The 18143-nt window shown below is 58.1% G+C and overlaps 1 protein-coding gene across 1 annotated transcript; it reads left to right on the top strand.

The window, feature by feature from the left end:
* Positions 1–4399: 4399 nt before the first annotated feature.
* On the top strand, positions 4400–16995 carry TSPO (translocator protein). Its single transcript, XM_065924148.1, has 4 exons — positions 4400–4542; positions 13108–13318; positions 15673–15811; positions 16561–16995. Exons 2-4 carry the CDS (start codon positions 13137–13139, stop codon positions 16747–16749), a joined length of 510 nt encoding a protein of 169 aa, XP_065780220.1. The 5' UTR covers positions 4400–4542; positions 13108–13136; the 3' UTR covers positions 16750–16995.
* Positions 16996–18143: the final 1148 nt, after the last annotated feature.

Below are 18143 nucleotides of genomic sequence, written 5' to 3' on the forward strand. Positions count from 1 at the left end.
GCCCAGTCCAAGAAGAAAATCCTAAAGATATTGACAGGGACGTCCCTGGTGGTCTAGTGGTTAAGAATTTGCCTTCCAATGCAGGAGATGATGGTTGGATCCCTGGTTGCCACAACCTAAGATTCTTCAAGCTGAGCAGAGCTACAGAAATTAAAAAATAACAACAATGCATAGGAATCAGAGACTATGATGAGAAGAGAAAGTAACTGTCTGAAGAAAGCTGCCCTTGAGCCTGCGTGCCACAACAGAAGATCTCACGGGCTGCAGCTGAGGCCCAACACAGCCAAAAATAAATAAACAAATATCTAACACACAGATGAGGATATTGACAGACCAGGAAGTTACCGAACAGCCACCAAGTTCAAGTCACAGTGAAGCTAATTCAACATATACCATCCGTAGACTTATTTTCCTTTTTCTTCTAATCATGAACAACAAGCCAAAGATCCCCAAACATCTGAGGAGAGCCTCTAACATACAGAAACGTAAATAAATAAATAAATAAATAAAACAGCAGCGTGGGAATTCCCTGGTGGCCCAGTGGTTAGGACTTGGTGCTTTCACTGCTGTGGTCCATCTTCAGTCCCTGGTGGGGATTGAACCTAAGATTCTGCAATGGCGCAGTGTGGCAAAGAATAAAAATAACAATAACAAAAATAAATCGTAGCAACAATATAAAATAAAAAATAAGAACAGCATGTCCTCTGTTCATGTCTTAACCTGAAAATCTCTTCCACATCTCTGATAGGAATCAAAGACTATCTTGAGAGAAGAAAGTAATTGTTTTAAGAAAACTACCCTTGATAACTGAGAGGTAAGTGAAGCCATTGCATCAGTGGAAAAAAAAAAAAAAAAAACAGGAAGTTTTTTCTTTAAAGAACATTCAGAAAACAAACAAACAAACCAAAAAACAGTGCCTTGGAAATAACAAATAAGACAGCAGAATTTAAAAAATCAATAGAGGGATTTCCCTGGAGGTCCCATGCTTGAGGCCCCATGTTTCCAATGGAGGGGACACTGGTTTGATCCCTGGTCAGCAACTAAGATCCCACATGCAAAAAAAAAAAGTAAAAAAATAAAAAAATCAATAGAGGGCCAGGAAGAGACAGTTGAAGAAACTTCACAAAAGTTTTTCCTTTTTTTAAAAAAAGCAAATTATGAGAAATAGGAGAGGAAAGGAAGTTAGAAGACCAGCCCAGGAAGTCCAGGATTCTGAGTAACAGGGATTCAAGAAAGAGACGTGAGAAGGTGGAAGGAAGGAAACCAAAACTTGTAATTTCTGAAAAATAAAGGATATGAGCGTCCTGAGAGTTGGCACCATGGATGAAATTAGACCCACATCGAGGAGTTATCAGTATGGAATTCCAGAACTCTGGGGACAAAAAGCTTAAAACCGCCCAGGAAGAACAAAACAGGTTTTACACAGAAAGGCTCAGAACGCAGAAGGGCTCCAGCGGGCTCATCAGTATGTCCTCATGATGCCGTGGGGCAAGGATCTCTAACTTGGAATTGTCACTCAGTCAAGCATCCTTCAAGTCAGCCATGGGGTAGAATGCAAGATCTCCGAAAAGATACCTCCTCTGCTGTCTTTAAGACTGCCTCCTGAAGGTTTCCCTGGTGGTCCGGTGGTCAGGAATCCACCTGCCAATGTAGGGGACACGTGTTTGATCCAAGAAGATTCCCCGTGCCATGGAGCAACAAAGTCTGTGCACCCCAGCTCCTGAGTCTGTGCTCTAGAGCCCGTGCTCCGAAACAGGAGAAACCCCGCAGTGAGAAGCCGGAGCACCACAGCTGGAGAGGAGCCCCGGCTCACCGCGACCACAGAAAGCCCGTGCAGCCAAGAAGACCCAGCACAGCCAAGAAAAAAAGAACAAAAGCTGAATATCCGCCGAGCCTGGCCTAGGCGCGCGTCCACCCTTGGCTGTCTTGATCACTGTCTGATGAGCCCTTGTTCTCCCCTCCATGCCCTGCTACCTGGCTCCGCAAAGGACACTGTTCCACCTCACAGAAGGGTCCACCTCACAGAAGTGTCCACAGAAGTGCTCCTGAGAGCTGGACACAGGGGCAGTGAGCTCAAAAGCAAGAAGACAGACCACCCGCGCACCTCTGACTGCTATGTACTGAATGCCCACTCCGCCGCCCTGCCGTACGCGCTGATAGGGGAGCCGCACCCCGGCCTTGCCCTCCGGCCAGCCCCAGAGGACTCTTGTCAATGCTTAGGGAGGCTGAGGCCAGTCTGTGCCCCAGAGAGTTCAATTTCATCTTCCCAGGGGTCTTCCTCTGGCCTGGCCGTCATGCCCACTCTCTCTAGCAGGCGAATCAGTATAGGGCTGTTCGATATATGCTTCTGTTTGTTTGAAACAGTTCACAATTAAGAGAAATAATGCAGGCAAATGTTTGATGAAGTAGAAAGAGGTTTTTGATTTATTGTAAGGGGAAGAAAACAAATTTACAGAACCAATGACTGTACCACCTGAAGGCATCCATGCAAAGGAACGTGTGCCTAGATGCTTAGAAAAAGGCACAGAAAGACTCTCTAAGTGTTGACGGTGGGTGATGGGAGAGCAGGTGACTTTATTTTTTTCCTTTTGTCTATATTTTCCAGTTCCTTTAAATACGAATTATCACGTAAGAAGGTAAACACGCAGATAAAACAAGAGGGAAATAACTCCATCTGAATCACACTTGGAATTGAGACGCCGAACGACACAGTGGTCAAGAACGCAGGCGCCTAAGCAACTGGCAAGCAGGGTGACCCTGTCACCTCTGAGCATCCTCTGGGGTTTGGGAGGGTGTTTTCCATGCCTCCTTCCTGGACTGACTGGGCTTTGCTTGTGTTGGAGCCGTCAGCCTTGGACACATCGAGTTGCCCAGGATGAGGGGAAATGTGTGCATAGTCATGGAGGTGGGACAGGGTCAGGTAGCGGGGGCCTTGAGCATCAGGTAAAAGGCTTGGACTGGATCCTAAGGCAGTGGGAGCCACAGAGGATCCTGAGCAGAGTGGGCGGGGGTGGGGTGGGGTGGGGCGGGCGGCATGGAAGGGGCTAGGGAGGAGCTGGGGGCCAGGTAGGGAGGACAGCAGACCAGGCTCAGGTGGGGTCTCTGGGATCGGACAGAGGGAGGCGCAAGTTAACCGGAGGCTTCCCAGCACGGGAGGGGCACCCACATCTCATCTGGCCCTGCGTGTGAATCCCTCGGGCAGCCACTGGCCCTCTGTTCTGTAGGGTCTCCTTTATAAAAAAGGAGGGCCCGGGTAGGTTTCTTCTGCTCCCTCCCCCCTCCCCGCCCCCCCCAGTCTGGCCCTGGTGTGCAGCAGGGGTTTGGGAGTGGACATCTCTGCCTCCTAGGAGGCTCCTCTGTGGGCCTGGAGCCCTGCATGCAGGCGGGGCTGGGCGGGAGGGAAGCTGCGATGCCTCCCCCCGCGGGGCTTCCGGGGCAAGCCACCGGGCACCTCCTTACAGGAAGAGGGCCAGGGCTGGCAGCTCGCTGGGAGGCGTGGCCAGACCCACTTCATTAGAAACAACAGCCGCAATGCCTGGGCCCTGGTACTTTGAGGGATCCAGGAAAACGTAATTTCTTTTAAAATCAGAAGAAAAAGATGAAGAGAACATCATCCTTTTTTCATCCCTGTCTTTATATCAACACAGACAAAGGCAGAAGAGGCCCACGAAGGCAGAAATGCCAGGGCCTAGGAAAGTCAGACCCCAGCCCTGGGGAAGCAGGCATAATTCACCTTGTCCCCCGCTTCCCTGCCTCTAGTGTCCAGCGTGGGCAGTTGTGGTTGGGGCCCTGCCAGGCCAAGTTCGCCAAGGGGGCCAGGACAGGCCTGGGGTTGCAGTAATTGAGCAGCACCAGCAGATGAAGTGGTGAGGTGCCCAAGGTCCAGACCTGGACAGGCCGTCTCGTCAGAGTGACCCTGGCAAACTTGAGGCCACCTCTGGGCTGTGATGCTCACTGAATGTCCAGCTTCTGTGGTCTCCGGTATTACCACGTGGCATCCTCTTCAGTCCCACCACGCTGGGTCCGTTTTACAGATGAGGGGATGGAGGCAGAGCAAGCCAGCCACAAGGCAGCTAAGCCCAGACTCAGAGTGCACTCTGCCTTCTGTCCTGGGGCAACTGCTGAAGGAACTGGGGTGTCCCTCCAGAGATGGGGGTCCAGGGCAGCTGTGGAGGAGGCTGTTTGGGATTCTGCCATCAGGCACTGCAGTTCCCTTCTCTGAGATCGGTGGCCTCTATCGCCCCATTTTACAGACGGGAAAAATGAGGCTCAAGAGAAGGGACCTGCCTGCAGCGCCGGCTGGGTCTGCGCCGCGCGGCGGCCACCGCGGGGAGGAGCAGCAGCCGCGAGACCCGCTCGCGCCCGGGGGAGGCGGAGGCCCGAGGCGGGAGCGCCGGGACCCGCGGGGCTGTGGGCGGTGCGGCCCGGGCTTCCAGCCAAGCCGGGCGTGGCCGGCCGGGCGGGGCGGGGTCGGCCCCCGGGAAGGACCGCCACCTCCCGCCGCGCAGTGCCCTTCCTGGAGCCGAGTCCTCGTCGTCGTTGGTGAGTGGGTACGGGGCGCCAAGGGGGTGGCGGGAAGGGGGCCCCCCTCGGGGAGCGACCCCAGACATCACCCTCCAGCCGGCGCGGGGTTCGAGGGGAAACTGCGGCGGGAGGCCACGGGGTAGCCTCTGACCCGGATCGGCCGGACGGGACGGGCGGCGGGGGCGGCGGGGGCGGCGGGGGCGGCCGGGACCCCAGTCCTGGCCTCCGCGCTCGCGTTCCTGCGCGGCGGGATCCTGGCGAGATGGGGGGCGCGGGAGGGGGACCTTGGGCAACCCCGCCCTGCCGCACCCCACCGGGGCCCAGGCACCCCTGCTTCCCGCCCATTCCCTAGCTGAGCCGCTGAGGCCGGCAGAGGGCGGGAGTGGCAGAGCCGGGTACTTGAGGATTACAAAATGCCAGGGAGACCTCGTGCTCCTGACCCACTTGAGACACCCCGTTTCTACGGGAGGAAGCCCAGGCGAAGGGGGAGGTCATTTGCTCAAAGCCAGTGAAGGCCCTGCGGAGCCTTGGAACCGGGTCCCTAGATCCCAGTGTCTGGTGGTCAGGTGCGCAGGTGAGCTGCAGCCTGAGACACTGGCGTGGGCAGAGCCCCTCCGGACGTGCCTGTGAGCTGCCCGCCCCCTGCAGAGGAGCTGGGAGCCCTGGTGCCCGGGGTGTGGTGTTCCCTGATGGGTGGGTGCCCAGCCAAAAGGCACAACCAAGCCAAAGATGGGGAGAATGAGAGTTCTTACTTGCAGCAACCAAGGAGAGGATCTTGCAGCTTTCCCAAGGCAGTATCTCCCTACAGCAAAATGTGTGTGTTAGTCACTCAGTCACGTCCGACTCTTTGCCACCCCATGGACTGTCGCCCGCCAGGCTCCTCTGTCCATGGACTCCTCCAGGCAAGAATACTGGAATGAGTAGCCATTCCCTTCTCCAGGAGATCTTCCTGACCCAGGGATCAAACCCCGGTCTCCTGTATTGCAGGCAGCTAAGCATCCATGCGTATTCATAAAGGGGCTTGAATGGAGGAGAATTCATAGAATTGGGACAAAGCTCAGTAATGTCCAAGCTTCTGTTGGTTGAAATCACAAGGGATCAGCAAAGGTCAACTTCTTGTTCCTTAGGTTCCAGTCGATCTGTTGGCTGGGAGTGGGGATTGCGAGGGTGGGGATGAAATTCTGCAAAACAGCTAAAAAAAACCCAACAAAACAGTGTTTCAGGCTAACTTTCACCACTGAAACAACTGGGAGTCTTCACAACTGACTCATTATCTTTGCTGTTGTTACTTCTTTTGCCTGTTTGTTCTTTCATTCCCTTAAGATTATTACTGGGATCTGTTCAAGGGCAAAGCACCCCAGCCAGGCTTAGATCACGAAACGGCTCAGTCCTAAAATGGTTTCTCTTGTGTCAAGAGAGCCATGCCTGGTTCTTCCTTGGGGACTGTTCCGCCCTGTCAGCTTACAGTGGGGGTTCCAGCTACAGACACGATGCTGAGTGCCAGACCAGCCTGGCAGAGGCCCCGTGCTCTGGCCTGGGTTGGGCGTCTCTCCGCTGGCCTGATGAAGTATGCTGGTCCCTGGTACTGGCCACGTGCTCTGGAGTGGACGGCAGGAGGACCAGGACCCAAGCCTCCCCTGGGTATATGGGGTTGAGGCTGTTCCAAGGGGGTCAGGTCCAGGGAGGAGGCTGTGGACGAGGAGCACGGCTCAGGGTGCCTGGCGCACAGGGCCACGGGCCCCCGTGTCTCTGTGAGGTGTGGGCACCCCACACGGGGCGGCAGCAGGCAGGTAGCTCTGGGCTGGCAAAGAAGCTGGGGAGGAAGGGAGGGGAGGCGGCAGGGAAACAGCGGCTCAGCACCCCTGGGGGGCTCAGTGGGAATCCTAGGCGCCCAGGGGAGACTTTGAACAGAGGGGGACCTGACGCGCTTACCCAGCACACGGCCCAGGGGCTCAGAGCAGGGCAGCCGGGGTTCAGATGCTCTCTCGTGGTCCGATGGCAGAGCCCTGCCTCCTCCGCAGTGCAAGCCCAGAGGCCACTTTCTCTGCCTGCAGAGTGTGTCTGTGTGTGTATGTGTGTACACACACGTGCCTGCCCGCCCGCCCATGACTGAATGGTATCTGGCTGGATCTGGCAGAACCAGAAGCCACTGACAGTGGATTGCCAGGGAGAGGGGTGCGGGGGCTTGGGGGGCACTGCCAGAGGGCGAGCCTCCTTTCTGCTGCCTACACTTTTGACCTTTCCCAATTTCATTTTTGAATCTGCCTCTCATTTGTATTTCCCGTGACTTATTTTTGATTGTGCTGGCAATGTCTGTGTATGCTCTCTGTCTTAAAGAAATTAGTCATTCTCCATAAAGCAGATTCCCTTTAGTCACCCCCAGCCCCCACCACCCCTATCCCACACCGGCTGGGTTTCCAGCGGGAGGCAGACCCTTTCAGATCTGTGTGGTCTGTTACATGGGATATTTTCATAATGAAAAAGATGAACAGAGCTTATCCTGAGGAGGATTAGCTGTGAGCCATTAAAAAAAAAAAAAAAAAGAGGGGGAGAGCCTTAAAACCAGTCCCTAGGACCATCAGTGGTGGCTTGCAGGAAAGATAAGGCCTGGGAGGGTACAGCCTGGGGGTGGGGAGCAGAGAAACGGCAGAACTCTGCTCCGTTTCTGGTCAGCGGTTTCTGTCCCCTGCTTTCTCTGGCCGCAGAGAGCAGACGGCTCCTCCAGAGCTGGCTCGACCCCCACTTCGCAGACGGGGACACAGAGCCCAGGACTGAAGCATCACTAGGACCAGAGAGCCCGGGTCTCGCCCCAGGGAGGCCGGGAGGACTCAGATCCTGAAACTGCTGCCCGCGGGCCCAGTCGGGACCTGATGCCTCTCGGGGGATGGGACTCTGGCCCTAAGGCTGGAGACAGAATCTTTTGGCGTGCAGGCAGAGGGTGGAGTGGCTGAGGTGGGGTGGGAGGAGCTTGAGGGCTCACCCCACATCCCTGGACCTGGCGGGCTTCTGGGGCAGGCCTTGTCAGGCTGGAGGCAGAGGCTGGCGGAGGGGAGGTGACCCAGCCCTCATCATGACTGGCCGTATGACCCAGAGCCAGCAGTCTCCCCAATCAGGGCCTGGAGGGGTTGCGTGGGCTTCAGGGTCACCCAGGCCTGGACGCTTCCGGGACGCCCCGTGCTTTGGTTTCCTCATCTGGAGCACGGTGTGCACCACGGAGGCCAGAGGCCGAGACGGTGTGGGCCTCAGGGCCGGAGCTGAGAGGCGGCTGGGCCCTCCCCGGTGGCTGCTGTGAAGCTGGGTGGAGCGATGCTGGTCCAGTGTGAGCCCAGCCTGGGCCTCCGCCAAGCTCCTCCCCATCCTGCTCACTCCCAGAGGCCAAGCGCCTTCTCCTGACCCCAGGGCCTGAGCGCTCTGCTTGGCCCTCTTGGTCTCGGATTCAGTGGCCTCAGGCCTCAAGGGTGGGGCCTTTCAGAAGCATTTTCACCCCCTGAGTGTTGGCTGACGGACCAGCTGACATTTTCTCAGCCTTGGGTCTGCACCATGAGGCTGTGTCTTCTCCTGCAGGGACGAGTGGCCTCCGACCCTGACCCTCCCATCCCTTGAGCTTCCCCATGACCCCTTGAAGCAGGCAGGGCAGGTGGTAGCCACCTGATGTCAGGGGAAACTGAGGCCCAAAGCAGAGCTTTGGCCTGAGTTCACCGAGAAAGTTGGGGACGGACCCAAAGTTCGGGCTCTGAGTCACCCTCTGGCGGAAGCAAGCCAAGGACAGGTGGGTGGCTTTGCCCCTCTGCTTGAGCCCCTTCCTGACCGATGGTGGTCCCTAACCCTAACACCTGGGCCACCTGATGGGAAGAGCTAACTCACTGGAAGAGAGGCTGGGAAAGATTGAGGGCAGGAGGAGAAGGGGGCAACAGAGGATGAGATGGTTGGATGGCATCACTGACTCAATGGACATGAGTTTGAGCAAGCTCCAGGAGTTGGTGAAGGACAGGGAGGCCTGGCATGCAGCAGTCCATGGGGTCGCAGAGAGTCAGACACGACTGAGCGACTGAACAACAACCCCATCACAGAGTGGCTCCCTCTCAGGCCTGCCTGGGCCAGCTGCCCCGCCCAGCCCTGCCCAGCCCAGCGTGACTCAGCCTGGTGGGTCCCCTAATCGGATGATTCAAGAGCCTGGCCGTCCCCATGAGGCCCCAGGAAGCTCCCTGTCTGACTGTCTCCACGTGGGCATCTGAGCTATCTGTTTTCTGACCCCAGGGCTGGGCAGACCCATTAATCCCCTTGGTCCAGCGGCACATAGATAAACACAGCAGCCTGGACGGGTGGGCAGAAGCGTGGGGTTCAAGCTGGGCTCTGTCACTGCGGCCTCTGTCCTGGGCCTCTGCTTGTTCTGCCCAGCAAGGGGCCAGGGTGACGGGCTCCCCAGCCCGGTAAGCTGGCACGCTGGGGATTTCCTGGGCACCGGCTGGGTGCTGTGACTAGGTGACACCTGCCCACGACACCTTGGGGAGAAGTATGGACACAGGCCACAATGTTCATAAACGTCAAAAACAAGCTCGGTGAGAGAAGCCAGACCCCACGGTCCACAAATTTCGTGGTTCCATCTAGGTGCGATGTCTGGAAAAGGCCAATCTATAGACACAGGAAGCAGGCTGGTGGTTGCCAGGGGCTGGGGGCAGGAGGACCGGGAGTGACCGCTCATGGGTGCTGGGGCCTTTGGGGGGTGATGGAGATGTTTTGGAGCTTAATATAGATGGCTGCACAACATTGGGAATGTATGAATTTGCCCCCAAACTGTGCACTTTAAAATGGTTTCTTGTGTGTGTGTGCCTTTCATTTAAATGAGTCACAAGCAACAGGAAATAAAAACCAAATGGTCAGGAGCCTCTGACAGGCCTTGGTGGCAGGTGGGGCGTCTGGAGCCAGGGGTGGAGGTTAGGGACTGATGCTGTGATGAATGTAGGGAGAAACAAGGAGGTGATGAAAATTTGTGTCCAAAGCAGGATACTCTTTTTAAAAATGTTTATTTTGGACTAATTTTAGACTTACGACAAAGTACAGGGGTAGTACAAAGTTGCCACACACCCTTCACCCGGCTTCCCTTCCTGGGCCAGGAAATTCACACTCTGTTGGTAACCCTGCTAACATGATCCGATCCATTGACCCAGGACACCGTCTGCCCGGGATCCCACCTTCTGTTTAGCTGTTATTTGTCCTTAGTCGGTGCTGTATCCTTCTGTCTTTCCTTGCCTTCCGTGACCTGACCCTTTTCAGGAGTGCTGGAGGGCAGGGCAGGTGTGTGGTCAGCTGTTCCTCCAGCCGGGACTGTGACAGCCTCTCATGACTGGACCCGAGTTTGCATTTGTGGCAGGAACACCACAGGGAGTGCGTCCACCTCGCTGAACTGGGACGCGTGTCTTATTCTGCTGGCATTAACCTTGGTCACCTGTAATAGGGACACTCCTGGCGGGGGGAGTCATTCATTTGGGATAAATGAATGGGTGGGCATAAATTGGGACTGTCCTGGGGGAAGGTGTGTACGGTCATCCCGAGGAGGCCTGACCCCCGGCCCGCCCCTGGGCCTCTGGGCCTCGGTGTGCCCGTCTGTGTGTGAGAGTCAGTGTGGGGTGGAGCCCTCCCACCTGCCCAGCCCACATCACGGTCCAGGGGAGCCCTCAGGCCCTGAACGCAGCTCGTTATGGTTGCCCAAGGCTGCCACTTGACTGTGGTTTCAACACGTCTGTTAAACAGGCCGAGCAGGGTTGTGCCGGGTGGTGTAGATGAGAGAGCAGCTAAGGTGTCCTGGGCTCTGCTGAAGTGACACCGTGGTGGCCGGGTCCCCGGGCTCCACGTCCCCCTGGCATTGGGCCAGAGCGCTCCTAGACCCGGCAGAGGGGGGCCTTGTCCTGTAGTGAGATCAGATCCTCACCCCCGCCCCAGGAACAGTTCCGTGCCCCTGGAAACCGGAGGGGTGGGCGGGAGGGGGTGAGGGAGAAACACAGGCTGGTTTACCTATCAGGAGCCAGCCCTGGGCAGTGTTCATCCTCACCGTTCACCTGTGCAGCAATCGTGGCGGGTGGGGGGTAGTGGACTCACTGGCCCCATTCCACAGGTGAGAAAACTGAGGCCCGGGGAGGGAGCACTCACTCACTGGATGGCAGAGCCGGAATCTGCCAGAGGCCTAACACCCTCTGACTGTTCCTTTTATTTTTTTCTAATATTTCTTTATTTATTTGGCTGCACAGGGTCTCAGTTGCAGCATGTGGGATCTTAAGCTGTGGCATGCGGCTGACTGTTTAAAAGTGTGCTCATTATAGACATTTTGGAAAACAGTAACAGAGCATCTTAAGTTCTGCTGGCGAGCGGGGGCTTTAGTCTCCCCAGCTACCTGCTTGTGGAGGCGCCCTGGGCAGCTGCCCCTGCCCTCGGCACCTCGGGTCCATGGGCAGGGCGGGTAAGATGGTGTGGGCCCCTCGCAGGGTCAGAAAGGATGGTGCTCGGGCCGGGCTCACAGCGGTTCCCAGGAGGTGTTCGCTTTAGGGGGATGACGGCTGCTAACGTCTTCACGTGCTTGTTACATTAAAAAAAAATTTTGTTGGCCACACTCTGCAGCAAACTGAACTCACACCCCTTGCATTGGAAGGTAGAGTCTTAACCACTGGACCTCCAGGGAGGCCCGTCTTTAAAATGCGTATCCATGTTATCTAGTTTTTGCTGAAATCGGGGTCATTCTGTCGTCTATTTTATATTCTGCTTTCTGCACTGAATATTAAGGACAGTTGTCACGTTATTAGAGTCCGCCAGGCTGGACTTGGGGGTTGACCCGTCCCTTGCAGTGCCCGGTGCTGGGCACTGAGCTTGCTTCTGCATCTCGGGCGCTTCGCGGTGCTCCAGGCCAGCAGCTGCCCTTCTGCCCCGCCAGCCTTCTTCCCTTACCCGGCGCCCTGAGTGCTCCCGCTGCCCGCGGGTGGGCACAGCCTGGTCTCTGCACCTGCCTGCCCCTCCTGCCGGGTGCCTTCCGGCCCCTCTCCCCTCCCATGTCCTGGGACAAAGTGCTGCCTGTCCTTCGTGCACCCTCTTCTCTCTGACCCCGGGTTGGGGTGCCTGCTCTGAGGTCTGGGCCCCTTCTCCTCCACCCACCGTGGTGCCCAGCCCCCACCCAGTAAGTGTGCTGAACCCAGTCCTGCTCCGGGGCCTCTTATCTCCTACACACACCCCGGGCCCTCCAACTGGAGTCAGGGTGTGTGAGCGGGAGCTCGGGCCCTTCATTTTGTGATGAGGAAACCGAGGCCCAGTCAGGGGCGCTGATAGGTTTGGGGGTCCCATGGCACATCCAGGCAGCGCTGGCCCCCAGCGTGCAGCCGGCTGGACTCTCGGCCCCAGTGAGCTCAGCTCTCTGGCGCCCGGTAGGTCCTCAGTGCAGACCTGGGGGCTGCTGGGCAATGGGGGGTGGAGAGACCCGAAGACTGAGTCCCCTCGGCCCCTGCCTGGGGGGCTCCAGCCCTGGGGGTGGTGTCGGCAGCACGCCTGCCCTGAGCCCTGCCAGCCTCTCAGGGCTGCTGAGGGGCCTTCACCAGCCTTAAACTCTGTCCCTTTTCACCCACAACTGTAAGGTTTTCGACCTGGGCGGAGCCTGGCCCCAGAGTGCTGTGTGACCCCAGGCAGGCTGCTTGCCCTCTCTGAACACAGGGAAGGGGAGGCGATTTCAGGGCAGACCTGTGGGCTGATGGTGAAACACCTGTACACAGAGATACCCCCATTGGGCTGGACCCAGGTCGGGATGTTGATGTCCCGTCATTTGTCGGAGGTCACTGGGTTGGGAAGATCCCCTGGAGAAGGGAAAGGCTACCCACTCCAGTATTCTGGCCTGGAGAACTCCATGGACTGTATAGTCCGTGGGGTCGCAGAGAGAAGTCGGATACTACTGAGTGACTTTGACTTTTCACAGTACGTTGGTGGGGAGTGGGGACTCGAGTGAAGCTATCTGATACAAGTTGTCGCGTGAATGAGTGACTGAATGGGAAGTCCCAGAGCTCTGCGTGCAGGTGTGGACTGACGCAGCCTCGTAGAGCCTGGGCCGGCACTCGGCCTGGGCAGGAAGGGCTGGGTGGCCTTCTTGGTGGAGGCTACCCAAATGGCCTTGAATCAGGTGGCAGAGAGGAGGGGTCATTTACCAGGAGACCAAAGGTCAAGGGTGAGGATGCGAGAGCAGAGGAGCCTGGCAGCTGGAGCAGGGGCCGGTGTGGAGCGGGCAGTGGGCAGGGGCTGCTGGGGGCGCCTGCCCATCAGGGCAGCCTTGTGGGTACAGCCTGAGTTTGGGTGGAAGTGTGTTTCCGGGAGCTCTTGGGCTGGGGCGCCGCGGGCTGTGGGGTGAACTCAGCACCCCCAACCCCCCAGCCTCGCACGTCTTTTCTGCACCTTCTGCTTGTTCATCAATTGCTTGGTCAGTCCCTGAGGGACGAGGGGCCGGTATCAGACCCGTTGCGGATCTGCTCACGGTAGGTCCTTAGGAAACGCCAGGGGAGGCCCCACCCCCACTCGGCAGCCTGCCCGTCTCTCACCCGGCCCTGTCTTCTCTTTCAGAACTTTCTGGAACAGCAGCTGCAGCCGCAATGGCCCCGCCCTGGGTGCCCGCCGTGGGCTTCACGCTGATGCCCAGTCTGGGGGGCTTCCTGGGCACCCAGTACATCCGCGGAGAGGGTTTCCGCTGGTACGCCAGCCTGCAGAAGCCCCCGTGGCACCCGCCCCGCTGGATCCTGGCCCCCATCTGGGGCACGCTCTACTCGGCCATGGGGTAGGTGGGCGCAGGCGCTGGCGTGGCCGCTGGGTCTGTCCACCTGCCGGGCAGGCGGGGCAGGGGAGGCCTGAGCGTCTCCTCTGGCGGTGAGCTCTCCAGGTGCCCATGGGGAAGCGGGCACCGTTTCCCAGCCCCGTTTGGCAAGTGAAAGTGGAGAAAGCTGTGAGGCCTGTTGGTTGCACAACCGAACGCTTTCCTCTGAGGCCTCCTGGAAGGGGCGGCAACCCCTTACTGGCACTCTGGCTGCTTTCACAACTTCAGGGAGAGGCCGGCCCCGTGTGTAGAGTTCAGACGTGGGCAGGCGGATGCTTCCAAGATCACTAGCAGTGACTGCAACAGCAGTCATAGTAGCCGTTTGTTGGGCATCCGCCTGGGGTCAGGCTTTGCTGTTGTTAGGATTCACGACCCCTCCTTTGACAAGAGACCTCCCAAAGACACAGGGCTATGGAGTAGGGACCCCACAGGCCTTCCTGGACGTGACCCCGGAGTTGCCAAGGGAACAGCAGGACTGGGCGGGGGAGGGCGCACCCTGCTGGCTGCAGTGGGATTTGCACCCAGGAGACTGGTCAGCTTCCCACCGTCCTCCGCAATGTTCCCCACATGCAGGTTCTGTGCCAGCCCAGGGGGACTGCAGGGGGCAGAGAGCAGAGACCGGGCCGATGCCCCAGGCCCCTGATGGGAGTAAGACGGTCCTCGAGGCCTGAGTGTCAGACGGGCCGCACCCTCTTCCAGCCCGGGCCCTGCCCCATTGGCCTGTGGGTCTTCCCGCATCCCACTTTCTCCTCACTGTTCTGGTCCAGAGGCGCCGCTGTTGCTGCCTCCACTTGCTCCAGCCCCTGGGCCTCCCCTCCCCATCGAGATTCCGATAGAGCGTCAGTCTGGCATCACCTCTCTTTTTGCGGAACTCGGCAAACCTCTCAGAGTAGAGAGCTCAGCCTCTGGCCTCAGACTAGCTGGATTCTAAGGCAGACTCATTTCCCGACAGCCTGCCCAGAACTCTGAGCACTTCTCCCCTCTGCGCCTCAGTTTCCACACCTGTGAGATGGGGGTGACAGTCCTGCCCACCTCGTGGTGGATGGTGGATGAGTGAGCTAATGCTTGCAGAGAGGTGCCTGCATGTGTAAATGTGGAAGAAGTGAAGTGAAGTGAACGTTGCTCAGTTGTGTCCGACTCTTTGCGACCCCCTGGACTGTGTAGTGCATGGAATTCTCCAGGCCAGAAGACTGGAGTGGGTAACCTTTCCCTTCTCCAGTGGATCTTCCCGACCCAGGAATCGAACCAGGGTCTCCTGCATTGCAGGCGAATTCTTTACCAACTGAGCTATGAGGGAGGGCAGTAGGTATTGTTATCAGTGGTGGTATCACTGCCCTTGTGGTCCTACGAGCCCCCCGGGACCAGGTTCTCTTCTGCTTTACCTCCCCAGGGCCCCCCTCAGGCCTTGAGGTACTGTTGACAGTAACACAGGCTGGGGTCTCATGTATGTCCCTGAAAGTGTTAGTCACTCAGTCGTGTCTGACTCTTTGCGACCCCGTGGACTGTAGCCCGCCAGGCTCCTCTGTCCATGGGAGTTCTCTAGGCAAGAATACTGGAATGGATAGCCGTTCCCTTCTCCAGGGGATGTTCCCGGCCCAGGGGTTGAACCTGGGTGTCCTTCATTGCAGGCATATTCTTTACTGTCTGAGTCAGCAGGGAAGCCCATATATGGGCCTGTGAAGTCACTCAGTCGTGTCCAACTCTTTGCAACCCCACGAACTGTAGCCTACCAGGTTCCTCCATCCATGGGATTTTCCAGGCAAGAATACTGGAGTGGGTTGCCATTTCCTCCTCCAAGAGAACTTCCCAACCCAGGGATTGAACCTGGGTCTCCCACATTGTAGGTAGTCGCTTTACTGTCTGAGCCACCAGGGAAGTTCTATGGACCTAAACCTTTACATATTTGTGGCCTAACCCTGGTAAACTCATCCTTATCTCCTAAGGCCTAGCCCCAAATCCCCTAAGGCACATTCACCTGCGTGCCTTCTGTACATGCTTCACTCTTGACAACACTGATGATGATGATGTCAGTTATTTATTAAGTGTCCTACTCAATTATTTATTGAGTACCTGTCCTAAGGGCAGCCAGGTACTGCCCTTAGCACCGCCAACATGTTAACTAGAATGTCTGCAGCGACCCCATGAGCGACAAAGGCCCAGAGAGGTTAAGCAAGTTCCTTGAGGTCACACAGCAGTCAGTGGCAGGGCATGCCTGAGTCATCACTCCGTGGTCTCAGAGATGAGTGTGGCTTCCTGCCTTCCAGGGAGGCCCCTGGCCTCTTCTCTGTTTGTGCCCTGACCGGTAGCCTCTGTTTCAGGTATGGCTCCTACATGATCTGGAAAGAGCTGGGGGGCTTCTCGAAGGAGGCGGTGGTTCCCCTGGGCCTCTACGCTGGGCAGCTGGCTCTGAACTGGGCATGGCCGCCCCTCTTCTTCGGCGCTCGACAAATGGGCTGGGTAAGTGTGGCCTTGGCTTGTCTCTCTGGTCCCTGGAGATGGGCCCCCTGTGGGGGGACATGGGGTACCATATCCCAGCACCCGAGGCCCAGGGTCTAAAGGTGGGAGCCGGGGAGGCACACGGCTCCTGGTCCATTCAGAAGCTCTTAGCGGAGGGTGCTTCCCTGGTGGTCCAGTGGCAAGACTGCGCTCCCAATGCAGGGGGCCCCGGGTTCGATCCCTGGTCCGGGAACCTGATCCCGCATGCTGCAACTGAGCCAAATGCAGCCAAATAAATATAAATATTTTAGGACTTCCCTGGCAGTGCAGTGGTTAGGACGTCACACTTCCAGTGCAGGGGGTTTGAGTTTGATCCCTGGTTGCCGAACTAAGACCCCACATGCCACGGGGTGTGGCCAAAAAGAGAAAACACAGAAGCTTCTAGGGAACCAGTGTCCCTCAGCTGCTTCTCCTCCATGAAGGAAGCCTTGTGGGGCTCTGATTGAAGCTCCGTGGATTTAGGGGCCTGGGGTGCAGGAAAGCCCACCTTGCGGCTGATGCCGTGCACCCCTCCATGTGGCAGAGTCGGGCAAGGGTGACGGTTCCCATTTTACAGATGAAGAAGCTGAGGCAGAGGATGGGCGCGGGGCCTGGCCAGGTCACTGAGAGGCGGCTGGAGAGCTGCCTCCGCCGCTGTGGTTAGCGGGCAGCTGGGACACACCGGCCCGTGGCTCGTGGCGCCTCAGGCCTCCCCGTCCTCGTCTCTGCAGGCTTTTGTGGATCTCCTGCTGACCGGCGGCATGGCAGCAGCCACGGCCGTGGCCTGGCGCCAGGTGAGCCCGCCGGCCGCCTGCCTGCTGTACCCCTACCTGGCCTGGCTGGCCTTCGCGGCCGCGCTCAACTACCGCATGTGGCAGGACAACCAGGGTCGCAGGAGCGGCCGGCGGCTCTCGGAATGAGGACGCCTCGCCCTTCGAGGACTGCAGCCGCTGCGGGTCAGGCGCTGCCAGTGGTGGGGGCCCCCCGGGCTCCCACAGCCACCAGGCCGCCTGTCTGCTCTCAGCCCAGGGGGTGACCGGCTGAGCTTTCAGAGGTGTTCCGGGCTGAGCCCCCACCCCAGAAAGAGCGTCCTGCGCCTTCAGCCCTGCTCGAAGCTCGCTTTCGGAACGTGGAATTTTATAAGCCAAATAAAGTGTTTCAACTTCTTGGCCGTGGCCTGGTTTGCCTGGGGGGGACCCCTGGCCGTGGGGAGGGCGAGGGGCTCGCCCTCCGGCTGGGTGTGTCTGGGCTGGGTCACCCACAGGATGCAGACTCACACCTCTCAGGACCCTTGCAGGAGAGGAGGTGGCCTGCCCATGGTGGAGCAGCAAACACGGGCAGAGAACAGGTGCAGCCTCCGCCCCCAGCCCAGGGAGGGGGTCCCGTCCACCCTTTCCACATCCAGGAAGCCCAGCCCGGGCACCTGAAGGGCCCAGGCCCTCAGTCGGCCCGGTCCACCGCCGGGCTCTGCTCAGGCCCCAAGCACGGCCTTCAGCTGGCCTTAGCCGGGATGCGTGCCAGGCCTCATACCAAGCTCACCCCACCATCAGGGAGGGGATGTCAGAGGCGGTGCGCAGAGAGCAGCCCCTCCCTGGCTCGGCTCACCCAGACATGGGAGGTGTCATCCTGCCCCCAAATCTGGTGACCCATGACCTCTCCTGACACCTGTCCGGAGTGAGGCTGGCAGAGCCTTGGACACAGGCTCCTGCTAGAACCCCTACCTCCAGGCCAGGTTCTAACAGAGCGAGCAGGAGCGATCACTACCCCGTGAGGCATCTGATGAGCCACCTGGTGTGAGCACTCGACATGAGGGGCACAGGAAGGCCCCTGGCCTGCGTTTCGGGGCCTCTGCCTTCATATTTTAACTTTCAAAACCCACTGGGGGCGCCCGTGCTGGCCGACAGCACCCGGGACCTTCCCCTGCTGCCCTGTGGGAGCCTCAGGGTCTCCCATCATCCCCACCGCCAGGATGTGGGGACAGGCAGGGGGGAATTTCATCCCCAAGACCCCCCAGGTTTAAGTGCTGGAGCCAGAATTCAGGGCTCACATGAGGACCCAGGTTCCCAGGTGTCGGTCACGCACAGAGAAGGGCCTCAGCTCCACAGTGGTCCCTCCCAGGTCTGCTCTGAAACAGAACCAGTGCTAGGACCGTAAAGGAAGCTGAGTGCGGAAGAATCCTGGTGCTGGAGAAGACTTCTGAAAGCCCCTTGGACTGCAAGAAGATCAAACCAGCCAATCCTAAAGGAAAGCAGCCCTGAAAATTCACTAGAACGACTGATGTTGAAGCTGAAGCTCCAATGCTTTGGCCACCTGA

Source organism: Muntiacus reevesi, chromosome 1, assembly GCF_963930625.1.
Source record: "Muntiacus reevesi chromosome 1, mMunRee1.1, whole genome shotgun sequence".
In the NCBI taxonomy this organism is placed as follows: Eukaryota; Metazoa; Chordata; class Mammalia; order Artiodactyla; family Cervidae; genus Muntiacus; species Muntiacus reevesi.